Source organism: Pocillopora verrucosa, chromosome 4 (assembly GCF_036669915.1).
Source record: "Pocillopora verrucosa isolate sample1 chromosome 4, ASM3666991v2, whole genome shotgun sequence".
NCBI lineage: Eukaryota > Metazoa > Cnidaria > Anthozoa > Scleractinia > Pocilloporidae > Pocillopora > Pocillopora verrucosa.
The window spans coordinates 397,281-423,828 of NC_089315.1; the positions used below are offsets into that span (position 1 = coordinate 397,281).

The 26,548-nt window shown below is 36.7% G+C and overlaps 5 protein-coding genes across 5 annotated transcripts; 3 read left to right on the top strand and 2 right to left on the bottom strand.

The window, feature by feature from the left end:
- The first annotated feature begins 816 nt into the window (after nt 1-816).
- Nucleotides 817-4,340, top strand: LOC131785305 (actin-related protein 2/3 complex subunit 5-A-like). The gene is made up of 4 exons (XM_059102166.2): nt 817-1,038; nt 1,278-1,350; nt 3,353-3,529; nt 3,812-4,340. The coding sequence occupies exons 1-4, from the start codon at nt 899-901 to the stop codon at nt 3,872-3,874; spliced, it is 453 nt and encodes a 150-aa protein (XP_058958149.1). The 5' UTR covers nt 817-898; the 3' UTR covers nt 3,875-4,340.
- Nucleotides 4,341-5,325: 985 nt separating this feature from the next.
- Nucleotides 5,326-7,820, bottom strand: LOC131785306 (cytochrome c). Its single transcript, XM_059102167.2, has 5 exons — nt 7,720-7,820; nt 6,745-6,833; nt 6,344-6,506; nt 5,895-5,942; nt 5,326-5,602 (listed from the first exon to the last, which is right to left on the bottom strand). The coding sequence occupies exons 2-5, from the start codon at nt 6,826-6,828 to the stop codon at nt 5,568-5,570; spliced, it is 330 nt and encodes a 109-aa protein (XP_058958150.1). The 5' UTR covers nt 6,829-6,833; nt 7,720-7,820; the 3' UTR covers nt 5,326-5,567.
- A 74-nt stretch (nt 7,821-7,894) lies between these two features.
- On the top strand, nt 7,895-13,588 carry LOC131785355 (probable cytosolic iron-sulfur protein assembly protein CIAO1 homolog). Its single transcript, XM_066165910.1, has 13 exons — nt 7,895-7,990; nt 8,110-8,186; nt 8,470-8,551; nt 8,859-8,939; nt 9,291-9,410; nt 9,737-9,825; nt 10,007-10,068; nt 10,959-11,035; nt 11,135-11,197; nt 11,739-11,826; nt 12,202-12,265; nt 12,456-12,515; nt 13,211-13,588. The coding sequence occupies exons 1-13, from the start codon at nt 7,954-7,956 to the stop codon at nt 13,319-13,321; spliced, it is 1,011 nt and encodes a 336-aa protein (XP_066022007.1). The 5' UTR covers nt 7,895-7,953; the 3' UTR covers nt 13,322-13,588.
- Nucleotides 13,589-15,002: 1,414 nt separating this feature from the next.
- On the bottom strand, nt 15,003-18,643 carry LOC131785356 (small ribosomal subunit protein uS7). The gene is made up of 6 exons (XM_059102242.2): nt 18,634-18,643; nt 17,417-17,549; nt 16,924-17,010; nt 16,322-16,444; nt 15,597-15,824; nt 15,003-15,120 (listed from the first exon to the last, which is right to left on the bottom strand). The coding sequence occupies exons 2-6, from the start codon at nt 17,540-17,542 to the stop codon at nt 15,052-15,054; spliced, it is 633 nt and encodes a 210-aa protein (XP_058958225.1). The 5' UTR covers nt 17,543-17,549; nt 18,634-18,643; the 3' UTR covers nt 15,003-15,051.
- Nucleotides 18,644-18,758: 115 nt separating this feature from the next.
- Nucleotides 18,759-25,979, top strand: LOC131785354 (flotillin-1-like). The gene is made up of 15 exons (XM_059102240.2): nt 18,759-18,913; nt 19,094-19,169; nt 19,754-19,844; nt 20,053-20,154; nt 20,481-20,522; nt 20,791-20,835; nt 21,259-21,333; nt 21,678-21,773; nt 21,901-22,020; nt 23,371-23,490; nt 23,687-23,781; nt 23,931-23,976; nt 24,214-24,351; nt 24,670-24,834; nt 25,146-25,979. Exons 1-15 carry the CDS (start codon nt 18,865-18,867, stop codon nt 25,170-25,172), a joined length of 1,287 nt encoding a protein of 428 aa, XP_058958223.1. The 5' UTR covers nt 18,759-18,864; the 3' UTR covers nt 25,173-25,979.
- Nucleotides 25,980-26,548: the final 569 nt, after the last annotated feature.

The window sequence follows — 26,548 nt, forward strand, 5'->3', positions numbered from 1 at the left end:
TAGGAAATCATGGGATACTTCAATAGATGAAGTGTATGAGTCAACTGTCCCATCATCCTTACTTGATGAAGATCAGCATTACTTTTTAACCTTTTTGTGTTGCTCCAGCCTTGAACATGGGTTTATTATGCTGTTGAAACCCAGAAAGTCCGCTCTGTTGCGTAGGTAACACTGACTACCATCAATAACGAAAGCTTATTAGACCAGAAGCATCTTAAATTAGTATTATGATTGTAGGCATAAACAAATTATACAAGATCTACTGCCATTAATATCAAGTACGTTTATTGGAGTGTTTCAACCCCCTGAAATAGCTGGGAAGTTGAAAATATTAGGGACCTGTATTAAGCACGAAAAATTTTAATGTTGATAGCGGTGGTACTTTAAGTCCATGCTTGCTTACATGCACACAGAAATGACACTAACAGACACATAGAGCAGTCTTTTAGGATAAACTTGGCTTTGAAAATATCATAGTTCAAAGGATGGGTAACACTCTCACAGGCATGATTTAAAATTTGAAAAAGAGGCAGTTTAGAACCAGTCTTATATTACTTGTATTTAAGTCAATTCTAACTCCAGGAAGAACCTGTGAAGGTAACGTGACTGTTTACTGAATCACACTCATTTCAGAAAAGAAAGTTTGAAAAAGATGTAGAAGGATAGGTCAAAGGGGATGCCAACGGAGTTTTGCGACCTTCTGTAGTCCAAAGTTACACGAAGTGAACTAAATATCGCCCCCGCCTCCCCGAAAGGGTCATCGATGACTGCTATCGACTACTGGAGACTGGCTCTAGGACTATGTTCCCGGTGATTTATGGGAAGGGAAGGGAGTGAGTTGTTTCCGTCCATTCCATACGAATACTGAAGTTATTTCTTTCTTAAATCTTCTTTCGATATGTCGAAATCCAGCCAGTCGACAAAATTTAGGGGAGTAGATGTAGATGAGTTGGATGAAAACACATTTCAAGATGATGGAGATGAAGATTCAGGTCAAAGCGGACCGGATGAAGGGGAAGTCAAGAACTTGCTCATGCAGTATCCTTTCATGGCACGGAAAACTCAATTTTTATTTCACATTTTAGCAGTTAATAGGAAAGAAATTGGTCCTACTAAGGTTGTATGAATCTTAAATACTCCTTTCCACTGCAATTTAACCCATATTTTAAAGACTAACCGAGGTCAGCAGTGAACCATGATAGGATAGTATATGCAGCATCTCACGAAAGTTACACTTAACACAACCTACGTTTTTTGAGTCCTTAACTTTAATCTAGGCAGAAAAATGCAGAAGCCCTTAAAGCTGCTTTGACGAATGCTCCTATTATGTCGAAAAACCAGGCGACAAAGGTAGAGGACTACTATCATATTTCATGCTCTTCGCAGTTTTTGCAAACACATTCTTGATCAGTACATTTTCGTAATAGATAATAAGGAAATTTGGAAGACTGATACAGACTCAGTTGGACGACACAAGATCCTGACACCGATTGAAAATACTATGAAAACATTTGAACTATTGTAAATATAATAAGAAAGATGATAATTTTTTTGTAAGGGTGGCTTGACATATGTAAGTTTTTTTACTGCTAAGGAGATGGTAGTTAGGTTATGCAATTGGGAATCCTTACGACATGAGACCAGATTGCTACCATCTTTTGAATGCTAAGGGGACTTTATATGCAATATTTGACCACTGAACCCAATGTCTTTGAGAGGGTCCAACATGGGTTTGGCGGGATGTGGGATGTAGCTCAAAATTTAGGGGGATGTAGGATACAAGAAATTATATAGGAAAATAGGATGGTGAGACCAGGATGTGCTCCAGTTTGAAGGCAGGATAGAAGATAGGATGGCTATAGGTGAGATCATAATTTAACTCAGGTTATGAGTTACTCGAACATAGAGATATCAAAAAGTATTCATTTGCTTTGGAATCAAACTTAATTAATGCTCCCGTGTAAACTGGGGTTGACATTCTGAAATGACTCTGTACCAAGTCCTGTTTTCTCTGTGTTAGTTACAAATGTTTGCACATCTCCATAGTATCTCCAGTTTTCTTGCCTTCATTATAATTTTTTTTTTCTCATGAGTATGTCTGAGTGAAGGCCCCTTTCTGTATGATACTATTGGCAGTTCTTTGAAGGTTTCTCCTAGCAATGGTTATTGCTGTACTAAATTTCATGGACTCAAAAGGATTTCTTTAAGGTTTGGAACAGTTAGATAGTATTGTGTTATTACAAAGGGTAAGATTTGATTGTTTGTTTTCCCTGTTAGAGGTGGGCCGGTTAAGGTTGTTCAAGTTCACTCCAAAGAGTGGGTTGTCAAAAAAGTTTTTCGGTTAGTCTCTCTCAGCCAAGTATGTTTTGAACTGTCTAATAGCCTCTTCAAACTTTTCCTTAGAAGAATTAGTCCTGGGAAGTCTGGCTCCCTGTTGAATCTCACTCCCTTATAGATAGTGGTGTCTAACAGTAGTTTCTGAAACAGATATTTCAGCTGTAAATTTGATTGTTGGCTGATGATTGTTTGCTTGTTCAATGAACTGGTTGATGACATATCAGTTGGTGTTCAAGAGAGAGATTATGTCATTGATGTGTTTCCAAATGAACACCTTTATCTAGGATTTGCAATTTTAGCCATGAAGATGTTTGAAAAGGCTACCGACATGTTGGTACCCATGGCAGTTCCATGCATTTGCAAGTAATTTTGTTCACTGAATTGGGATGAGTTTTCCAGCCAAGTTAGTTTAGGTGCTTTCTCTAGTAAGAACTTTGGATGGGGGCGGGAATGAGAGAGTATATTTTTGTATAAGCTGGTAACATCCATTGAAAGGAGTATCACTACTTTCTGAAGCTTTGTCTTTTCTATGAAGTTGATGGAGTCTGTTGTATTGAGATGTGACTTCTGTTGTTGTGTGATCGACTGAAGAATTTTATCTATGTAACAGAATAGTTTTTCTGGTGGTCCTTCTGCAGGTCTCACTTATTAAGACTGTCTTTCTAGCTATGCATTAATCAATTCTCAATTTCTAAATATGCATTAATCCATTCTTTTCCTTTCTCAATAACAGGAGTACATTGTCAATATTGTTAAGGCTCTAATTTGTCCATCAGTTGGTGGTGAACCAGAGCAACTTGGGTTTAACCTGGTGGGATAAAATGAGAAACAGTTGCAGGATGTGGGATTGGAAAAGTCTATTTTGGACCCTCTTTCAAGAGCCCTTTGTCTAGAACACTTGATGAGTAACAAGTGAAAATTTAAAACTCCTCTTAATATGCTTACTGTAATGAAACTTGAGAGGAAATCATTTATAGCTAGAGTTTATAAGAGATTTCTGCAAACTGTTTTGCAGGATAAGGCATTTGGGATAGTATTACGTGTACTTACTGCTGTGAAGGCAGCTGAAGTGGACAAATGTGTCAAAATCTTGGACAAGAATGAGCAGGATGTGTTGATGAAATACATTTACAGAGGTTTTGCTGAGCCCACTGAGGGATCCAGTGCTACGTTACTTACATGGCATGAAAAGGTTAGTTATTTCATCCAGCATGAGATCACACAACAAGTATAGCGGAAATGTTTAGTTGGAATTCTGCACGAGATAGTTTTTCAGGAACACTTACTTGTCATTTTTCTAGTCATTTATTTACCTCCTCAACAAGGCCACTCTAAGTGAATCTCTTTATATTTAAAACAGTTGATAGAATACTTTCTCATGTAGTAAAAAGATACTTGTAATGTGGTGTTCCCATTCATGAGCATGAGGCTGTAGGGTTAGATTCTTAGTTTTGTGAATTTTCTTATGTTTCAGCTTTTGGCAGTGGCTGGACTTGGTTCCATTGTCCGTGTTTTAAGTGACAGAAAAACTGTCTAGGCTGTCAAGGATTTTTTAGGAAAAGAAAGTATCATGTAACATATGATGTATTGAGATTGTTTAGATTTGAGTTAAATTCAACCCAATTTTGTGACTTATAAGAGCTAACCAGTTAGTGGTTACCTTTTATCTTTACCAATCCTTTGAGTATTTTCTCTAATGCTACTTGAGGAGCATTATTATCAACTTATTATTTCCATCATTATTTCACCATCTCTTCAGTAAAGTTCTGTTTGATCTTCAGATGGATTGTTTGCAACAAAGTTTGTTGTAGTAAAGCACGAAATGATTTCTTTTTATTGTTAGGTATAAACCAAGCAATATTTCTTTGCTGTTAGCTACTTTAATTGCCTGTTTTCAACTTGTTGGGTCTATTTTTGTCAAAAAATTGTGAATGACTGCATTTTTTACAAACATGACTGATTAACAAGCTTAAAAAAAATGAATAAAATTTTGTTCAAAGTAATGTTGATTGCTGGTGTGTAATAATTCTTGTTTTACTGTATAACATATATGCAACACTTTTTTCATGGTATTGTTAACAGTTAAAGGTTTTGAAATACATCATAAAAGCTGAAATTTTGTGTGAGAGCAATTTGGGAATAATTTGTTATTGCACACCTAAGCCTACATTTCAATTTGATGCACTAACTGGATAATTGGGGAGGTTATCAGAATCATTGGAAACTAATTGCACTTCTGCTCCTTGGACTACATTCCCTTCTTAACACAAGATAGATTTGAGGTCCAGTATTTTCTATAGGAAATATGTAAAACACTGCAGACTCACCTTTAGGGGTAAAGGGGGTAACTTTCTAACTTTGTCAGTGGGGGAATGAAACAAGATTACTTGGTTTTATCAACTGAGTTGATATTATAAGGTGGCCATTATGACGAGTTTCGAAGCTGATGTTTTGAGTGTTAGCCCTTTGTCAGAGCAAATTGCCTTTAAAGGTGAGTGTTGTTGTAGTACGTTGAAAAATACAGAGAAATGGGAATTTGACATGACACAAGTTGCAAGTGGTCCGTGTTCTTTGCAATGGTCAATGTTACCTACCCATAGTGCAGAGAATCCTTGATTAGCCTTTGAAGACTCTATTCTCTTCATTCAAACACATGTCAGAACTGTTGCCCAGCTATGATAATTCTGCACAACTAGCATTCCTATGTCACATATGGTTAAACAGCCTCCAATTACCATGGCAAGCCAATACATTCTTTCACAACCGTATTAAAGTACAACTGATTGCATAACATCATCTTTGTGAAAAGTTTTGTCAAGGAAGGGAATTCAACCAGAAATGTGAAACTATAAAACTGTGGTCTAAAGGAAAGGGAAGCTTCTTCTGAGTGTTACTGGTAAATGTATAGTCACCAGTTTTGCTTAGAAGTATAATCATTAATGTTATTATTAATTGACAACTCTGAGAAGAAAGACATAAAGAGAGCCATTTAAAACTCAGAAAATTTCATTGTCACCATGGCCTTTTAAAATCAGTACATTACAACAAAGCACAGCCTTGTAAATAATACTGTTTCACATCCTGTACAGCAAATTAATTAAAGTTGTTCAGACACATTCCAGCAATCCACACTAGTGTCTTTTCAAGTAGTATGTTACATGCTTGATGAAAAGAAAGTAAAATCCATATAATTGCATGGCACTTCTGCATTATTCTGCACAAAACTGGTTTCAGCTTGTGGCCTCCTTCAGGTAAGCAATGAGATCTAAAACAAACAGAATGTTTTGCTCACAATCATATTTTAACACAAAGTTCAAACTTAGATGGAGTTCAAAGTAAACAAGAAATTCTCCTTTGAGAGCAAAAAGCCTTGCTTTCTGGTTACACTTTCCTTCTCCTTCTCTACTCATTCTTTTGTTGTACTATAGAAACTGTATAACTTGACATGCTTCATAATCTCACAATTTAGCACTTTAAAACTTCCAAATAAACTTCTACAATATAAAGAAAGCTTTATGTGGTTAGAATGGACTTCTCAGGGAAAATATTTCACCAACCTGCTCTCTCAGCTTTTTTCTTTAGACCAGCAAAGACCATCTTTGTTCCTTTAGAAGAAAATTTGTATTAATTTAACACTTGAAAACCTAGTCTTAACTTTACTGTGCTGTAATGAATTCCAAAAGCCCCATTATAGGGTTTCAAACATAATGCTAATATTACATACTCCAAATAATTTTTTACTTTAGTTTCCAGCAATAAAAGTGGGACATTTGAAATTAACCTTACAGAATAAGAAGAATAGCATGTAATAGAAAAGAAAAATTAAAAAAAGAGGCCTAAAGTCTTCAAAAAAAGTTAATTGTGAAAAGCTTCCAGCATTACTCTAATAACACAAGATTACACAGTGTTCCATTTGGGGTCAACTGCTATCCCTTTGACAGGTTCATACATAATTTATTCCATGAAATTTCCAGTACATGCATCATGCCTACATCTGAACACCTACCAGGAATGTACTTCTTGGGGTTTTCCAGGTAAATCCACAGAGTGTCTGGCCCCCATGTGATGCCCTTGTTCTTGTTAGCATCAGTGTAAGAGAAACCTGGTGCCTGTCCAGTTTTGCGACCAAACAAGCCATGAAGGTTCGGACCCGTCTTATGCTTACCATTCTGAACAGAAAAAAGAAAGGTCCATTTAGGCAAATACTTTGGGTATTTGGGTGCTAGGAGTGATCTGCAGCTATGAAAGCATTGAAAATGTGTCAAGACTTTTCAAAACCTATTAAACAGATTCACAGAGGAAACTGGTGGTACTTGGGGTCAGTGATGGTGTAATATTGCACTGCTACAAAGTACATTGTATACTCTGAAAACTTAAACAGGATAAAATTGAGCACTGTGAACTTACTGCCTCTACTGTGTGACACTGTGCACATTTAGTCTTGAAGATCTTGGCCCCCTTTGTGGCGTCTCCAATAGGAATATCACCCATTGTTCCTGAATCAACAATAATAAATACCTTTGGTGACAAAGCAAAGTTACAATCTTCTCAAAGAATTCTGTATTGCCTTGAAAACCAGGGCACAATATGGTTAACCTTTAAACAGTAACCAACATCCGCGTCTCCCGTTCACAGGAACGAAACTTTGATCTACAATCAAGTACTCTGATCAAATATAAATTGACCAGAGGAAATTGCTGAGGAGAGGACACAATTATATCACACGATGCACAATTGAACATAGTTTGATTACATAATAGATTCGGTAGCCCAAACAAGATCAACTGCGAGACAAAAATTGTTTTGCCTGGAACAGAAACATTTTGGAACAGAAGTTGTATCACGCTTGAAGCGGAGCACGATATGTTATATCGACGAGTTGGGGCAAAAACCCGACCAGAACACGAAAGAGCCGGCCGACTTAGCAGATGTTAAAATCGCGGAGCACTTCTGGGCAATGATCGTCTAGGCTATGATTTTCTAGGTTTTTCTCTTTCTTTGTTACTACCCTAGGCCTTCTTAGAGTGTTTCAATTTTCCACATACTGTACGAATCGATCACCGGTTTGTTAAGAATTACTATACGAAAAGTCGACACAGACACGATAATGCCCTCCCTTTAACAAGTCTTGTTGAAATCTAAAGAGTGTTTGAAAATGTTAGTAATATTTCGGTTCATCAGAAAGAAGAAGGCAAGAAACCTCGACGGCGAACTTGGACTTCCATCAGTTCAAAAGTCGAATACATGCCGGTAAAATTCCGCTCGCACACACGTGTGACAGAATCTGTCCCCCGTCAGCTAAGCAAACCGAAATGGCTAAGGAGAGTAATAAGTGTACGCACAAGAATAATTGAAGGGAAATTTTGACTGATTAGTACTTACTTTAGGTAGAAAACTACGCTGAAACACTAAGTTGCAACCGGTAACACGTATTGCTTCACACTTCCTCCGTGCGTCAATTTGAAAGGGATAATTTTATTGCGTCATAGCTTATGTAAGACGCTTGAATTGCGCATGATCTGTGATGCTGTGCGAAATAAAGAAATGTCGCGGGCTCAATTATTGAGAGCATATGATGCCTGGTAAATTTCTGCTCCCTCTGACCAAGTACTGAATATGTCTGGAAATTTGGAGCTTGTGCAAACTCTGGAAGGTAGTACAACCTAGGGGAATTTAGTTCGTATTATATAACTCCCCTTTTTTCATTAAGAAAAATTTTAGCACCTCCCGTCAATCTCCTTATCGTAATCCTAACTTTTTGGGGTCTTTTAGGTCACGAAGACAGGGTATGGTCTGTTTGTTGGAATCCCTCTGGAACATTATTGGCAAGCTGTGGAGGAGATAAAACAATATCATTAAAGTTGCAGTTACATTTTCTTCAGACGTTTATTTTATTTAAGTTTGATTAATGAAATTAGTCTAGTTTTGTCTAGTTTTTGCACCAAACAATACTGGATTAATTAGACATTACCAAATGTTATTTTTTGTGGTCAGTGAAATTATTATGTTTTTTAAAATTGACGAAGTACACAATTTGCTTGAATAATTTTAGATGTAGTAGTATGATTCTGAATAAATTTAATCCAATATGTAAACAACTTTTCTTTGAATATTGTTTCTTAACTTGAACACATTCGTCTCTGGGGTAAAGAGGGAGACAAATGGGTTTGTAAAACAGTACTTGAAGATGGACATCAAAGAACCATCAGATCAGGTGAGAATGGTAAAATGAATATACTAAAAAAATTTATAATACTACTACTACTACTACTACTACTACAAATAATAATAATAATAACAATCATAATGTCATATGCGAATTTAATAATTGACATTCTGCTAGGTGGCTCTTCTTGTCCACTGTTTCCAGACTGAATAGGAATTTGGGGTATTAATACACAATAATTTCTGATGATTTTGTTTTTTTATATCTGTGGAAGAGTGGAAAAATATCACGATGGCCTTGATAGGTATTTCAGTTAAAAACTGAAAATAAATGCTTATTTTGATTGTTTGTTTAGTGGATTGGTCTCCAAATGGGATGTACCTAGCTTCTGCCAGCTTTGATGCAACTATCTGTATTTGGGATAAAAACAGTGGAGGTAGATATATAAAGATCATATGCTCCATAATTATTCTCCAATGTGGTCATTTAGGATCTAAGGTTAAAGTTGTGGTTAATGTTGCATTGAAATACAACCAACTAACCATGCAAAGTTTCTTTACAAAAATTGTTTGAAACAGCCAACATTACTACTTTAAGGTACATGTATCTGCAGTGTAACATATACATGTATAATCAGCGTAGTAATGTCGGGTTACTGGAAAACCACTATGATGAGTACACTGAAACTTACTGATTTTTACAAGAACTTTTTTCTTTTGTATGATTTATCCTATGATTGACTTAGTTGGGATTAATAAATTGATATGAAATATTTTATTGATTTTAGAGTTTGAGTGTAATGCCACTCTCGAAGGACACGAAAATGAGGTCAAATCAGTAGCCTGGAGTTCTTCAGGATCATTCATTGCAACTTGTGGAAGAGACAAGAGTGTTTGGATATGGGAAGGTACCAACAATACAAATAAACAATAATGGCTGATTGTATCTACATCTCTGCCACCCTGTTTCTTACATGCATTTTTATCCATCATCATTGACTGACTGGCACATTAACTCAGACTTTGACAGGTAATGTGAGAAAAATCAGTATGGGTTGGGCAGGGTTGGACTCCACTCATCTTCTCAGGTGTGAAACTGGTCTGAAAACCCATAAATTAATTTTGTGATGTGCTCAGTATATATGTAAGAACCTCCTTCTGAATATTGTGGAAATTAAAATGAATAATTATTGCTGAAAGGAGCAATGTTATAATTATCTCCTACATTTTTTAGTGCAAGAAGACGATGAGTATGAATGTGCAAGTGTTCTTCACAGTCACTCACAGGATGTGAAGAGAGTTGTTTGGCATCCAGACAAGGAGGTCAGAGCAAAATTGTGTAGTACTTAGTAACAACCATTAAATGGGATCTTGTTGGTTAGAAGAGAAGCAGTGCTTTGTCAAGGTTCCTTACTGGAGGTATACAATATGTATACTGGAGGTAAACATATTGATTTTATATTTCTTCTATTGTGAATGACTGGTTATTACCAATTCTTTACAGATTCTGGCATCATGCAGTTATGATGACACAGTCAAACTTTACAAAGAAGATGATGATGATTGGTTAGTTAGCCATCTAAAATTTCTTAAATTAAGGAATGTGAGAGAGAGAACTATAGTGCTTCATATAAGTTAATAATTGCATAAAAGTAACGCCTTTATACAGGCCTAAGAGGCCCATGGGGCAGGTGCTTAACTCTGGTTTCCTTAGCATGAAGCAGCTAGGAGTATTGCTACTACCCCCTGGATGGGATGCTAGTCCATCGCAGGGTTACCCCCAGGATGTTTGCTGGTACCCATTTGTACACCTGGGTGAAGAGAAGCACTGTGAGAGTAAAGTGTCTTGCCTAAGAACACAACACAATATCCCCGGCCAGGGCTTGAACCCAGACCACTTGATCTGGAGTTGAGCGCGCAAACCATGAGGCCACCACACCTCCACTAATAATTGTATAAATCTTACATTTTATTCTCCAGAGCCTTGATGTTCTGGGGTTTATTGATTGAGGATGAATAAAAGAATTTTGAGATAATCTAGTTTTATAAAACAGAGTTGATAATAATAATGTAAATTGACCACTGTAAAGAGTTTCTAAGCTGACATTTCCATTGTTAGTCCTTTGTCAGAGTGAATGACTGGAAGGGCTAAGGCTCGTAACATCAGCTTAGAAACTCTTTGGAGGAGCCAATTTACAATATCAGCTAACTTTATGAAACCACACTATTTTGTTATACCCCCCCCCCCCCCAATTTAAACAGCACCATTGTTTCTTTAGAAACTTATCTTCTCTGTTCATGTAAAATATTGAGATTGGGTAACAAAATTGAATGGTAGAAATTAAGATTATTCAGAGCTAGTGCTGCATGATAGGCCATTGGTCAAAGCCATATTTGTTTTTTCATAATTCTTTCACTCCTGGTATTTTATTTTTAATTTGTACTTTTCAAAACAGGTCTTGTTTTGATACTTTGGATGGCCATGAGGCAACAGTATGGGCCATAAGTTTTAATCACACTGGTGACAGGCTAGGTAGGTGAAAAAAGTTGATGAATTAATAGGCTACTTTGACTGTTTTTATATTTTCCTTACAACAGTGCTGTAAATGCTTTTTATTAATATTCTTTACAGTTTCATGCAGTGATGACAAAACAATAAGAATATGGCAGAGTTATGAACCAGGGAATCAAGAAGGTAATGAAATATTACCTTCTATATCCTATTAAGTAATAAAAAAATGGTTGTTATAACAAAAATGACTACATTTAGACAAACAAAGAACAAAAAGTGATTAGTTAGTAAAGGTGCTTGTCTTGTGATCTGGTGGTCCCAGATTCCAGCCCTGCACCATGCTGCTTACTACTAACAGTAGCTTAACCAACTGTAGATTTGTTCTTGGCACTAAGATTTTAATTCGGTCCTAAATTTTTCTCTGGTAACATCATGGTATTTAACGAACTGGTCTTTTCCCAGCCAGTTGGGATATTTGAATGATAGATTTCTTTTGGAATATTTAATTTTTTTGGCCCTGAAAAGTCTAAATTTTGGGAGAAGGGTGGTCAGTTACAAGAACTAATTTTCATCATCATTATCATTTCTAGACGTAGTTTTAGTATTACTAGAATTGTTACTTAAGAGTGGTTAGCTAAGCTAATTGTTGACAATTAGCTTTGTTAAGGTGCATTTTTGATTGAATTAAGAATTCTCAACCTAGTTAAACTACAATTCCTACCAGGTGTTGTCACAAATGGAAGCGACCCAAAATGGAAGAGTGTTTGTGTGTTGTCTGGTTATCATGACAGAACTATTTATGATGTTCACTGGTAGGTGTAAATTTGTTCACCAATGGAGTGAAAAATTAATGGTTCTTTCTGGCACTTTGGAATTTGTGACAGTTTGTGAATGGAATACTCAAAGGAAAGAGAAAAAATGCATAGGGCAGGGAAATAGAAAGTGTTCTGTGGTCCTTGCTTCCTTTTTTATTCCAGTAATTAGTTCCTCCCATTTCTTTTGCAAACCTGTGCCCTTGGTATTGGTGACTTCAAAGAACACTGTCAGAAGTCAGATTATTCTCAAATCTCTGTAAGATTTTTTTCCAACAAATAAAGTTTTTCATCACAGATAGATAAAGATTACAGTTATGCTGTGCTTATATTGCTGCAGGAGTATTTCTCTCTTCTCTTTTCTTTTAAAATCAGGTCTCCTGTTGAAGATGTCATAGCAACAGCAGGGGGAGATGATTGTCTCAGAGTATTTCAACAGGTTATGGATTTTTTTGTTTAATTCATGCTGGATTTTCATGAGGATAACTTTGTTGGTTAACATGAAAACTAATTACTAGTATGTAACTTGCCCTTAGGAATAGATGATAAACATTTTGAATGTATTTTAAGGCTTTTCTGTTATATTGACTGAAAGATTATCACTAAGTGAACATGCTTTCTTTTGACAGGATGTTACTATTGATGACAAGAATAAACCTTCATTCCAGCAAGTAGCAATTCAGCGAGAGGTGTTTATCATCCTTTCTTGCTTTTGTTTAAGATAAGATTGTTAATTATTTGCATTTCTTATCGCAGAAGGGTGGGGGTGCTAGAATAGGTTCAAGAATGGACAGATTTGACCATGCTAAGTGTGACAATTGGGGACTTTGGATCAGCTGCAAATTTTATCCTAGAGACCAGAAAGTCTCTTAAAGTTTGGATTACTTTTCTCTGGTGCTATCAATGCTGCTAGGTTAAAGGAAGGGCTGCATGGCTTGAAATGGTAGCTCCCAGCTGGGGTTCAGAGATGACAGATATGCATGTGGGATGGCTCACCTGATGAAATGTGAAGCAGTGGCAGATGATAGACATGTTGATGCTTTAGAGATATTATTGTTGCCATCTCTCGGTGTGTGATGCAACAGGACTGGCCATGGTCTTTCTCTTTTGTTGCCAACATGCTAAAATCTGTGAAAGCCTTATGATAATTCCACTGAAAATCTCTAGACAATACCTTTTTGCAGATATATCATGTGAACTAGTTATATCTGGCCATTCTCTAAACATACAATGAATAAACTAAATGGTAAATATCTTGGGTAGCGCTAGGAAAGAAGCACTCACAAGATGTGTGTGTGACATTAACCTGAATCAGTCCAATGTTAATAGTGATTGATTATTGCCTTTGAATCACATAAGTTTTTTAATTTAATTCTTAATACAGGCACATTCCCAGGATGTTAATGGAGTTAAATGGCATCCTAAGGAGCCAGGCCTCCTAGCATCATGTTCTGATGATTGTACTATCAAGATCTGGAGATTAACAGAATCGTAACATAAAGCTCTGTCCCCTCCGTGGTAGCTTCTCTGCTCATCCCACTACTACATTGTGTGGAATAAATCTTGTGGAATGGTGATCTCATTATTAAGATGTGCAGAAGTATCTGTTGGTTGATGGAAAACTGCAACAGAAACAGCAAAATGCACTATCACTGATAGATATCAGACTCACAGACTTAACAATAATAGGATTGTCAGTTAAGATGATGTGCAAAACATGAATTTGAAATAAATTCTGCTACAGCTTTGTGAAGAAAAATAATACTGCCAACTCTCACTCAAGGGCTACTCTTGTAGTGACTGTCTATAATAAACCTTTACTGATTTGAAGTTTCTCAAGATGGAACTAATTTCTAAGAGCAGTTTCCTTTGCAAAAACCAAGAGTGAATAAGTGAGCTTGCCGTAATATTAATGACTGGAACTTTGTTGCAATTAGTTGGTGGATCTAATCAGTGTTTTCAATTGGCTCTTTGTGCCAGTCTTTTTTGAATGTAATCACCCCTTCCCTGCCCTAAAGGTGGTCCCTTATGAAATAGTTGACCGTTTCAAATGAGAATTTTATAGCTGTGCAGACAGCACTTTAATTCTACCCAGAGATAGCAAACAGCTGAAAGACTAGCCTGTATATCTGGGGATCACACCAGCTTCTTGCAAGTCAGTTCCTGTGTCTTCAGATGATTGCACGAAGCAGTTGGTGAAAGAAATTATTCTCTATAGCTAGTGTGACATTTCATAATTTTACTGTCATGCCTGCACAGCTGAGTATTTATTAGACATTTCAGGCACTCCTATGGCAGCACCTTTTTTTTCATCAAGTGCCCTGAATATCTCTAGCTGCATATTACAGGGTGCCTTGGGTATGCAAACTTTTTGGCAGTCCCATCACTCTACTGAGGGAGTATTAGCTGCATATCAACAACTGAAATAGATAGCCTGTTGATACTTGCATTGTGGGCTGTTAGATGAATGCTAAGTCAAAAAATTATAACCAGGGAGAAATGGAGAGGAGTAGATGAAACATTCATAGGGAAAAGTATTTTGTCAAATTTTAGAGATAGTACAAGCTAACTCCTCAAATTGGTGAAGGGATCCCTGCCATACAAAGTATTCACATCCTAGGCTCCATGAGGTGAAGAGGTTAGTGATTGTGGAGCCCATATTAAATTGCATAATGGTTTGCTTCTAGTATAGAGCTTTCACATGCGCTCATTATTATCATGACAAGTTGGTGTTCTTCCCTTACATCCTGACATTTTGACACTTCTATTGACCACAGAATTTGTTTTTGGAGAGAATGTGAGAGGTATGGACCATTCTCTCTCAGTTGAGATGCATCAGGAGTCTGATAACTCTGAGGCTATGGAATACATGTACAGTGTTCTCCTTTTCAGGCAGTAACCGGTACCATTTACTACCTGTAGTACCTCTGATTACGGTTTAAAATTACTTGGAATTCTTGAAAATTCAACAGGCAAATGGATTGCTTACCGGTTTGAAAATTCATTTTACTTGTCATGCATAAAATAAGGAAGAACACTGCATGTACAGATGCACTTCTATCTGCTAACATTCCATTTCAAGACTACCCTCTACCAGACATAGACTCCACTATCAACCTTCACTCCTGAGTGAAAACCTTACATTGAACAGTGAACACAGAGAAGGAGACAAGGTCTTCTATTCAGAAACAATTTTTATTATGTTCTGCTGTCAGTTTTGATATTTTAACGGTTAGACTTGGCAACACGTTCCAACTCATCTTTCTTCTTAATAGCATAAGAGTTTGATGAACCCTGAAAGGAAAAAAAAAAAGAAAAGTATAAGACACAACAGAAAATCATCAAGCCTTTGGAAACATTAGCATCTACTTGGCCAGAGAGGGCACCTACTGAAAGCATCATGTAATGTTTTAAAAATTGTAGTGGTAAATTAAGGCTTGGTAATGCGGCAAAATTAGTTAACCCTTTAACTCCCATGAGAGACCAAGACAGAATTTCTCATTACTTTATCTATACAATATCATGCAGACAAGTGATGAGAATAAAGAAAAATATTGATTGTGGGATTACTATTTAATCCGATACCAGATTCTCCAAAACATAATGAGAATTGTTGGGCAGATAGTAAGGAGAATTACTAATGAGATCTTGGGAGTTTACGGGTTAAAGAAAATCTTGTATTTAGGTCAAAAGCCAGTCGGCTTAGTTTGGCAAAACATATTACATGTACACTTATTTAAATAACACTCAGCATTAAATGCAATTCAGACCTTGGCAGCATTGATGAGCTCATCAGCAAGACATTCTGCAATGGACTTGATGTTCCTGAATGCTGACTCACGAGCACCAGTGCAGAGCAGCCACATGGCCTGATTGACACGCCTCAGGGGTGACACATCTACAGCTTGACGACGCACTGTACCAGCACGACCAATGCGGGTGGAATCCTCACGGGGGCCACTGTTGATGATGGCATTGACCAAAACCTGCAGAGGATTCTACAGGGAAGGGAAAGGGAAAGGGAAAGGGAAAGGGAAGTTTTACTCTAAAAACTTGCAGTTTGCTGACTTTGGTCTACACATTTTTCAACAACTTTAGTGTTCTTTTTCAGCCTTGTACAAAAAGAAGTCAAAGGAAGAAAGAAAAAATGATGAAATGAGTCTGGAATGAGAGACTGTAAAAGTAAAAAGGTTCTGAACACAGAAAGATTTTTAACATCATTTAAAATCAGTAGATGGATTTTGCCAAGAGAAACTGAAGTGCCTCTTGTAACCCCTGCTAGCAGCTTGTGCTAACAAAAGCTTTAGAATTCCCAAAGATCTCCCTCTGTGTTTGCATCATCCTTACAAAGCTTTGCACCTGGATAAGTGTACATCCTTGAATGATGGTAATTGAAATTTACGATCTTATCACTAACAAGAGAATCAGCTGACAGGGCAGGATAAAATAGTTTCCAGACTGCTCAAATTGAAAATAGTTCTCTGTGGTTCCTCACCTCTCCTGTTAACAGATGGATGATCTCAAATGAATGCTTTACAATTCTGACAGTCATCAACTTCTTGCCATTGTTACGGCCATGCATCATCATAGAGTTGACAAGTCGCTCCACAATGGGACACTAACAGAAAAATGGTTACACTGCATGACGATATGCTCATGAAGCTTTCACAAGGCTAAGATATCCCATGAAAATATTATCTCACTTCAAACAAGGCCATAAAGGTGGATCACAGCTTAACCTTGACTCAAAGAACAAACTTTCCTCTGAAAAAGCACTTAGCCTGACATTTAAATGCCATAGTTTTGAACAATCACTGTACAGGATTTCTATACAAGTGGCTTGTTTGAACTAAATAAAAGTTTTTTTCATTAACAGCTAATTAAAATTCTTGACCACTGTTCACAGAAATCAAGGCTTAGATCATAAAAACAAAAAAATGGCAACATCTTGTCATAGTAACTGGCCTGAGGGTTTTAAGTCTACCGTCTATTTTCATGGGTGAGAATAAGCCACAAGGTCATTTTCATTCTGTTTAAAGAACAGGTTTCAGCTTTTGATTAGTTTGTTGATAGTAACAAATACTTTTCAATTATTACCTGTGCCTTCCTAAACCTTTTTGAGGCATATCGCCCAGCAGTGTGAGGAAGATATGTGGCATACTTCTCTTTAACTGCAATATAATCCTGATCATTGTGAGAGAAAAAAAAGCAAAATTACACCAAACCTATCAAGTTGAAAGCTTGATTCAATGCAACCTTCAGTGATTGACTTGCATCCCTGATTTTAATTCTTGCATACAGAACACTAACTGGTACATCCCAAGAGGCCAAGAATGTGAAGTGGCAGCTTTAAAAGCTGGCCTGTTTCTATTATATTGAGTTGAAAACCACAACCTTAAACGATGTGAACCAACCACACAAGTATAAAGCAGCACTAATTTAAACCATCCTTAATTGCATTTAAACACAAGCCAGGAGGTTTTATTCTCAAAAATTATAAGTTTTCCTTGATAAATAAGCCCCCAAGCCACTGACAAAGCAAACAGCTGATCAACCATTGGCAGACAGCAAAAGGAAATAACACACTTACAGTTAAACTGATGTCACTGACTTGCACATCATCAGTGCTCCATTTTCCAAAGAGTTTAATGTCCTGCACTTCAGGTGCAACTACTACTGGCGCGGCATCATCAGCGGCACCCCAGTCCTCAGACATGATGACACTAACAAAGAACAAGAGAATTTCACTACTGTTAAATTCTTCTCCCAACTTGTCTAGCATTTCCTAGTAAAATGTAAGGGAGAATTTGATGTTCAATCAAACAGCATTTGCTAGGTGATGTCACATGAACTAGGCGGCGAGATGGACTTAACTGAAGGAATCATTTTGGTTATTGAATCAATTCATTTGACACATGAAACTCCTCTTTGCCCTGGCCCCTAGTAATGCATAGGCACAAGCAGCACAAGCAGCAAGGTGTCTCGAGTATATCTAATTTCCCACTGAAATCCTTGCCTGTCTTCTATTCTATTAGTGATGTTTCAACAGTCTGCCTTAAGTTTGTGCCGCCTTACGAGCCCATAAGCTCCTACATGCTTTGATACTTTTATCACAGATAAGGACAACAATTTGAGGCCTGATGTTAATGTGAGTAACAGAGTAAATATGAGCATAATTCATCAACTCTGTTCACTGGAAATTACAGCCACGACGTAAGTACAACCCGAAGCAGGGGCTTATCAAAGGTACTCTTTTACTTCTATTGTTTATTCCTTGACTGCTTGTAATAAGAAGTTAATAAAGGAAAGTTATGTTTCGTGCTTGTGCTTGGATTGTGCCTGCGTCTTGGATCACGCAAGAAAAACTCGACATCAATCGTAGTCAAGAACAAAAAGAAGAAAGAAGCTTACACACTGCAAGAATGAGGAGACTAATAACTTTACAAATAAGCTTCGTGTACAAACATTTCAGGATACCGCCACGTTAAGAACAGTTCGTTCCCCATTCAATCGTTTTGAAACTACTGGAAGGGCGATAGAATCGAAAGAAGAATAAAATAAGCTTAAATTAGTGGCCACGAACATCTAGATCAGAGGAAATTGTTGTCAGGAAAGTGAATTCTGAAAGCCCTGATAAACGATCCCTCACAAAAGTAAAACTTTACTCACTTATTTTAATTAGTTATCTTTCCCGTATCAAAGGAAATAACCAGTATTTAATATAATCGATCAGGGTTTTAAAAGCAAAGTCTTTGCTAGTAGATAATTTAAATAATTCTTCCTTCGTAAAATTGGCCGCCATCTTACCTCGAGTAAACGAACAGAGAGAACACCGAAATGAAGGGCACGTGGTATCAAACCGCGGGGTGGACCCGAAGTCAATGCATGGGGAAGGGCTCGCAGCGATCTATTATTGACTTGCTCGGCTACTTATCGACTGAGGAAAGGAGGCGTAGCCGTCTAGGTCACGTGATTTCGTCGCCATATTGTTGTGCTCAAGGAACGGAGAACTTTCGCTGCGTAGGTCAAAACTTCGAAATGGTGTTCTTCGAAACTTGTGGGCCAAATGAGGCCATGGTTGTTTCAGGTATTTTAATAGCATTACAATTATTATTTTTTGTGCCTTTTTAACAAAATCCACGTTGTCAAAAGCGTAACATTTAATCGAGTATCATGCAGGTGTTTCCTTACGTTCGAGCAACAATGATCGCGAAAATTAATCACGTTTCTGTAACTTTGAGATGATATTTCTCCGTTCCTTCTTCAGGGGTTTGTCACCGTAAATCAGCATTAGTCTCTGGTGGCCGAATATTCGTATGGCCCTTTATTCAAAAGCTACAAAAGTAAGAATCACCATTTCATTTTTTATATAGTTCAATTCCTTTCAGATGTCATTTCCAGCTATGCGTAGTTCGACATTCTTGTCATGACTATGGCATTTTTGATGAAATTGAAAAGAATGTAGGATAAATTCAGTTCACTCCAATGTTTTCCAGAGTTGAAATCTGTAACCTTTTTTTTAAGACTTTCTCTTTTTTTTGGAAAAAGCCACTTACCAGCTACTGTAACTTTGTTTACATCAAGCAAAACTCATAGATGTCAATATCAGTGCTGGCTCACCGGGCACTTTTTTATGTTTTGCACACTTACGTCATGATTCTCGTTCAAATCAACAGTTGGAAAATAAAGTGTATCTTTTAACTAAGTTGAAACTTGTGCTGAGTTGCTTTGTAGAAAAAAAATGCTGAATAAAAACACACTAAATCAAAGAAGTGGAGTAGTTTTCATGTGGATAAGTACATGGATAAAGGACAAATTTGAGGTGGCTTTTTGCTGACTTGCTGTGAAAAAATGATGCTTGAAAATAGAGGAGGAGTGAATAAACAATTACAAGGTTGTGTTTCTTATATTTATTTTCTGTGTATAGGATCTCTCTCAACACAATGACATTGAATGTGGAATCACCGCGTGTTTACACAAGGCATGGAGTGCCAATCTCAGTCACAGGAATAGCTCAAGTAAGATTAACACCATGTCAGGCAGGAAACTTTCATCAGTCTTTCCTGTCAAACTCTGTGGATCAGCAAACCCATGTACATGTAAAATAAACATCACCCATTGCTACCCTATGTAAGGAGTTCAATATTTTCACAGGAAATATACATAATTGATCATTACATCTGTTTCTGGGCTTACTTGTTCTTTTATTGGGTTTGGTTGTTTTAGGTGAAGATTCAAGGCCAAAATCAGGAAATGCTGTATGCAGCCTGTCAGCAGTTTTTGGGAAAAACTCAAGAACAAGTGCGTGCTGTTGCCTTGGAAACACTGGTAAGATTACATAATGCTGTCTGCCTTCTTTTTAAACATGAATACAACAGTTTACACTGAACTGGTGAGAGCCATTTCAAGATGATATCCCTTCTGTGGTTGACTCCAACAGTAATCCAAGTTTAGAGCTTTTTCAGGGTTCGCTATTTGATATGCGAGTGGATACACATGGAAATCATTCTTTGATACCACTTCCATTTTATAGAAGTAAACTAAGTGGCTTCATTTCTGTGATCCACCTTAAACCTTTTTAAAGCACTTGTTTGAAACAAGGCATAGACCTTTGTTATGTAAAACTCATGATCTATTCAATCATTGGTTTATAGGAAGGTCATCAAAGAGCCATCATGGGTACAATGACAGTGGAGGTAAAGAAATGTGACCTTGATTGTTCTTTGAAAGCTGTTTATATAGGAAACATTACAAAAAAAACATAGTTTGATTTAAATACAGGGTTACATCTGTGGTTTAATTATCTGAAAAAATGCACTGAAGTGCAAGGATTGACAGAAGGGATACCTTTTGTTCACTTTCTGGAATGAGATACAATAAATTTAACACTTAATTCAGTGTGATGCATGAGTGGTGAACTAAACATTGATAGGATTGACTTGACTTGCGCTTTGTTGTAAACAGGAAATCTACAAAGATCGAAAGAAGTTCTCTAAGAGTGTGTTTGAGGTAAACAAAGAGCAGCTTATTCTTGTCTTTTTTAAAAACGTCATTTTGCAAGGCTGTAAAATTTGAAATATTGTCATCTACATAAACATATTTCAACACTTTTAAAAAACAATCATATTACATTTTAGTCTTTGCAACCTTATAGTGTGATGTAGCTATATACAGTTGATACTATATCATTATCTGAAACTTATGTTTCCATTGAACTTGTTGTGATTTGTAAATGTTTCCTTGGCTAGAAATGGACAGATGCCAAATTAGAGAACAGTCTTAAAATCTCATGTGGAATGCCATATTATCCATGCACTGGAGTTTCGTTCTTGAATACAATATTGTATCAATTTTTTTTCAGGCATTTACCATGATGTGTTAGCATAGAAGACTTTCATGTAGTAAATTTATTTTTTATCGTCCAATCTTTAGGTAGCATCGTCTGATTTGGTCAACATGGGAGTCAGTGTTGTAAGCTACACCATAAAGGACATTCGAGATGATGAGGTATGATCTGCATGTTGGTAATGATTGACAAATCTTACATCACATTTCTTGAAAACAGTAGATATTAGAAGGTGCTGAACAACTTACAGAATTAATTTTGAGCTAAAAGTCCACCTAAATAGTATCTTCTCACTGTCTTGTGTAAAATCTTTCAAGGATTACAACTCTAGTATGAAGGCATAAAACAACTCCCAACAATGGATTTTATGTTGCCTCACACAGTTGCATGCCTTTATGTATCTTTAAAATCTATGTGGCACAATGTTTGTATTAACTTTTGCATTGTGTTTAAAGGAGCATGTTAGTTGATGAAACATTTATTAAATGATTTTTATTTATGACAGGGATATCTGCTAGCCCTTGGTATGGCCAGGACTGCACAAGTCAAGAGAGATGCAAGAATTGGTGAGGCTGAAGCAAAGAGGGACTCTGGAATTAAGGTTAAAACTTTTGTTCATAAAATTGTTTTCAAGGAAGGTGCCTCAGTGTCAAAGAGACCTTTAGTGAGAGAGAGAATTAAACTTTGTATGTTACAGCTAATTGGTTAATATTATTATGTTATTATAGGAAGCTCTGGCAGAGGAGGCAAGGCAGAGGGCCAAATATGAGAATGATACAGAGATTGCTAAAGCTAAGAGGGATTATGAGTTGAAGAAGGCTGCATATGATATAGAAGTTCAAACCAAAGTATGTATATTTAACCTTATATATAAGTTGATTATTTTTTTAATCAGATAGAAAGTGGAACTTCTGTAATACTTACAGCAACTCTGTGTGTAATGAATACACAAGGAAATATTTGCACTTATGCAGATGACTGCCAACTTTATATCACGTTGAGGGAAAATGTTTTATGACAAAGTACAAGATGGAAACTCTACTTGCTGAGATCAAACAATGGATGTCAACGGACATGTTGAAGTTAAACGACAGTAAAACTGAAATAATGGCAGTAGGTGGACCTTGATGTAATATGATGGAACTACAATCACTCACTGTTGGTAACGAGGAAGTTGATGTCACTAAGTGTGTTCGTCTTCCGGGTGTTGACTCTGACAGTGACTTAACCTCAAAACAACATGTGTGAAATGTCGCAAAGAAATGCTTCTACATGCTGAAAAATATGTTCAAGATCAGATGTTGTATTAATGAGACTGCAGCTAAGGCAGGGGTTCATTCAATGATTACATCTAAACTTGATTATTGCAATGCAATTCTCTATGGTCTGCTAGAGTCAACACTAAAGCACTTCACCAGGGTTCAGAATCTCTCTGCATGTTTCATCTCTCAACATGGTGAATATGAACACATAACTCAAGTTCTTAAACAACTTCACTGGCTGCCTGTATATCAACGTATTTGCTACAAAGTTCTAATATTGACTTTCAAGTCGTTAAATGGTCAGGCACCAACTTACCTTGAGGGGCTTATGAAGGGGAGACCTATGAAAAGAACAAGGGTTGATGGCAACAATGACTTGGTGATCCCCGCCATCAAGCACAAGTCCTTTGGAGGAAGATCAGTGGGCTATGGGGGACCTAAACTTAATGGAATACCTTACCGAAAGAACTGAAGACATGCACGAACATCAATGCTTTTAAGAAATTCCTAGAGGCATTTTTATTTGAAGAGGCCTACTTGCACTAGTTACATACATAATGTGCATTTTTGTTTTTTATTCATTTACTTGTTTATTCCTCTTTTCTATACATTTTACATTTTTATCTTTGTAAATACCTATTTTTTTATTTATACTTTTCTTTGATTTTCTTTTTTCAAGATTGTGAAGTGCTGTAGAGTAATATATATGGTGCTATATAAATGTAATAAATTATTATTATTTTAATTATTAATTACTATTATTATTATTATTATTATTATTTACAATCAATTCAGTATGGCACCAAGACTAAGAACAGATTGATATTCAATGTTCTACAGTTTTAAGCTACTGGATAGTACCTATTGCAGATGCACCTTCATGATAATGAATGCTAATCCATGCAGTTGCTCATTTTTCTCTTTGCCCTATTTTAGAAAGCAGAGTCCGAATTGGCATATGCCCTCCAGGCTTCTATAACAAAACAGAAAATCAAGGAAGAAGAAATGCAGATCAGAGTGGTGGAGAGAGCACAGCAGATCAATGTTCAAGAGCAGGTAACAATATTCAAATTCCTTCAAGAATAATGTAGAAATTCCAAAAAGGAGTATGCAAGTTTTCATGAATGTTAATTTTTGTTTCCTGTCAAGTAGTCATGTTCATGTTCCGTGCAATGTTATGTTGTGATAACCATCTTTTTTTAATGGAATTTGTAATTTGTTTCTTGCACAATATGTGATACATTTTTGTTAGGAAATTTCACGGAAGGACCGTGAGCTTGAAGCTACCATCAAGAGGCCAGCTGAAGCAGACAAGTATAAAATGGAGAAGCTTGCTGAGGCAAACCGGTGAGTAGATACCTTGTCAAAATACTTAAATAGTATCAGCTGAAAGTCTGATTAATTTGTTCAGTGAAGTTAGTTAAACCAAAAATATTGGTTTTAAAGTTCAATACATTTTGTATTCTGTATCAATATTTTGCTTTCTTTTGGTTTAGAAATCGTGTGATACTGGAAGCTGAGGCCAGTGCAGAAGCTATAAGGGTGAGAATTAGTTATATCAGATCAGTGTGGTTATGGAGACTATTTCTTATCCTGTTCATAGGTCACATTAGTCAATTCAGAGATCATACTCCTTGGTCCTTGCCCAGAATTGATCTTATAAATAAGGATTATTTTTAAGATTTTTATTTAATAAAAGACCTACCTTTGGAGCTCTTTTTCCAAGTTTTCTTTTTTGAAAGTTCTTGTATGAATGACCATTTTTATGTATTGTAACAGGTGAAAGGGGAAGCTGAAGCTTTTGCCATTGAAGCAAAAGCTAAAGCAGAAGCTGAACAGATGGCCAAGAAAGCAGATGCTTGGAAAGAGTATAGAGAGGCTGCTGTTGTTGACATGGTTCTGGCAACCATGCCAAAGGTATGTCACTTGTAACATCAGCATTCTTTGATGCCAGATAGTGGTTTGAACCAGGGAGAGACTGTTGATTGTGCTGACTGATCATCCAGTTGAGAGTGACATTAACATGACATTAATTGACATTTCAACAACCTGAGCAGAAGTCATTCTCAGAGCCAAGGCACTTGGCTTCTTTGATGGCCTCTACCCAAGTTCTCAAAATGTGAGTTGGAACATCAGACTTCACAATCGATTCTTACTGTCTTGTTTTATCTCTTAATTGCTGTAAAAGAGGCTGTCTTTCTGGATGAGATTCATCTAATGATTGTGGTTTCTTAGATTGCAGCTGAAGTGGCAGCACCTCTCTCACAGTGTAAGAAGATTGTCATGGTCTCCAACGGAAAGTGTGAACTTGGTGCTAGTAAAATCACTGGTGAAATCCTGGAAATTGTTGCCAATTTGCCAAAATCTGTGGAGGCACTCACTGGTATTGATATCAGCAAGGTATGAAATTACTTGTCAGTGGAAAATAAGGTGATCTTAATTGGACACTATAACTCTTTAGTATCTAAAAGATATAACTCTTTTAGTATCTAAACTTCCACTTTTGGTTGCCTACAACTGACATAAACCTTGTGTACAATCAGTTGAAAATAAGGAACAAGCAATCAAAGTCTGAGGTCATCACAATGTTTTTATGGGCTTTGTCAAGCAAAACCCTTTTACTTGAAGAGTCTCATATTTTTGCATATGGTGGACATCTTTGGCCATCAAACAATTTTTCACACTGCTCTTTTTTTGTTTTTGTTTTTCAGGCAATGAAGCTGACTAATAGGGTCTAGTCATGAAAATGGCTCACTATATTCCCTCTTCAATATGATTTATTGCAAATAATATGTAAAGCTGTTGCTTGTAGTTTATGGTAGAACCCTAGGTATTTCTATTGCTAACTATATAAAGTAGTGTATGACCATAGTTTAACCGTGGTAAACGGCGTTGTTGCTATAGACTGTTAGACCATGGTAAATGAGTGTCGTCATAGTTAGTGTTCAGTCCTTGCAAGGTATATCAGATATTGCTAAACTTTTTTTCACATGAACACAAGAAAGTTTTGTGTTTTTCACCTCATTAGAAAAATTGAATTTGTACTTGCATTTGTATACATATACATGAGGTCATATTAATCATATTCAATTTTGAATTGTAGTTTTTGTCTTTTTTTTGATAGTGAAGGTTGTATAACCTGTCAAAGAGGGACACGGCTGCAATCATTTATGTCTAGATTCAAAAGCCTTGCTTTTGTTTACTATTATTTTTCTTTTGAGGAATTAGCTTTCACTCAGAACCTACATATTATTGAACTTTTTTTTTTCTGAGAGGAAAGGAAGGTTTCCACTAAATAACTAAAGCAAGAAAGTAAGCCCCTGATCTCTTTCTGATTTGGTCATCTTCTGGAAGTGGTCAGGATAATTTTTGTTGCCATATAAAGGTTTTGTTATTCTTTTGGTGTAAAGAAATATGGCATTCATGTCCAAATGGTGACATAGAGTCTGAAATGTAACTTCTTTTACTAAGGCTGACAGTTGTGTTAATGTATGCTAACTGTATGCCCTGTCTTGTTACTGAATAAAACTTAAAGCTACCCACGGGAGTATTTGTCTTGGACATGGTAGCCTGTTTGGGGCTTTCAGTTAGTGGTGCAAAGGTAAAGGAAGAGGCAACTGAAAAACAGCTGTTATTGCATTCCAATTCTTTGACTGGTCCCTGCAGTTTTTTGCATGCCTGTTGTTTTGCTGATTCCCATTGTAGGCACATGCTGACAACCAGTAAACAACCTTACCTCCTCTACTCTTACCTCACCTTGCAAATGATGTGACCTTCAGTGTTTGGCCCACCCAATAAGTAAAAGCCTTCCCCTCCCTCTCCAAAACCCAAAATAAAAGTTTGACACATCATCCAACTAAGGATGCACTTCCTCCTCATTCAACCCTCATTTGTGTTCTTACTCATGGTGTTAATCCCAAAGCACACAATACCTAATTGGTGCAAAGTCTATATTAGGGAAGGAGAGAGGATTGGACAGGGAGCATAATGGGGAATGAAAACTCATGACAACGGGTTGGGTGGTATTGTCAGAGTGTTGACAAGTTTCAGAGTTTGACATCATTTGTTGGAAAAGTAAAGAATTACCAATTGGTGTGTTCAGTATGACATCTGA

Excerpts from the sequence above, each read along its gene's own strand:
- LOC131785305 (XM_059102166.2), top strand. The coding sequence starts at position 899 with ATGTCGAAATCCAGCCAGTCGACAAAATTTAGGGGAGTAGATGTAGAT. Across the intron at positions 1,351-3,352 it reads CGAAAAACCAGGCGACAAAG|GATAAGGCATTTGGGATAGT; the intron begins GTAGAGGACTAC and ends ACTGTTTTGCAG. Across the intron at positions 3,530-3,811 it reads TACTTACATGGCATGAAAAG|CTTTTGGCAGTGGCTGGACT; the intron begins GTTAGTTATTTC and ends CTTATGTTTCAG.
- LOC131785306 (XM_059102167.2), bottom strand. The coding sequence starts at position 6,828 with ATGGGTGATATTCCTATTGGAGACGCCACAAAGGGGGCCAAGATCTTC. Across the intron at positions 6,507-6,744 it reads AGTGTCACACAGTAGAGGCA|AATGGTAAGCATAAGACGGG; the intron begins GTAAGTTCACAG and ends TTTTCTGTTCAG. Across the intron at positions 5,943-6,343 it reads CCCCAAGAAGTACATTCCTG|GAACAAAGATGGTCTTTGCT; the intron begins GTAGGTGTTCAG and ends TTTCTTCTAAAG.
- LOC131785355 (XM_066165910.1), top strand. The coding sequence starts at position 7,954 with ATGTCTGGAAATTTGGAGCTTGTGCAAACTCTGGAAG. Across the intron at positions 7,991-8,109 it reads GCTTGTGCAAACTCTGGAAG|GTCACGAAGACAGGGTATGG; the intron begins GTAGTACAACCT and ends GGGGTCTTTTAG. Across the intron at positions 8,552-8,858 it reads TCAAAGAACCATCAGATCAG|TGGATTGGTCTCCAAATGGG; the intron begins GTGAGAATGGTA and ends TTGTTTGTTTAG.
- LOC131785356 (XM_059102242.2), bottom strand. The coding sequence starts at position 17,542 with ATGTCTGAGGACTGGGGTGCCGCTGATGATGCCGCGCCAGTAGTAGTT. Across the intron at positions 17,011-17,416 it reads TCAGTGACATCAGTTTAACT|GATTATATTGCAGTTAAAGA; the intron begins GTAAGTGTGTTA and ends CACAATGATCAG. Across the intron at positions 16,445-16,923 it reads AAAGGTTTAGGAAGGCACAG|TGTCCCATTGTGGAGCGACT; the intron begins GTAATAATTGAA and ends TTTTTCTGTTAG.
- LOC131785354 (XM_059102240.2), top strand. The coding sequence starts at position 18,865 with ATGGTGTTCTTCGAAACTTGTGGGCCAAATGAGGCCATGGTTGTTTCA. Across the intron at positions 21,774-21,900 it reads AGAGGGACTCTGGAATTAAG|GAAGCTCTGGCAGAGGAGGC; the intron begins GTTAAAACTTTT and ends ATGTTATTATAG. Across the intron at positions 24,352-24,669 it reads TTCTGGCAACCATGCCAAAG|ATTGCAGCTGAAGTGGCAGC; the intron begins GTATGTCACTTG and ends GTGGTTTCTTAG.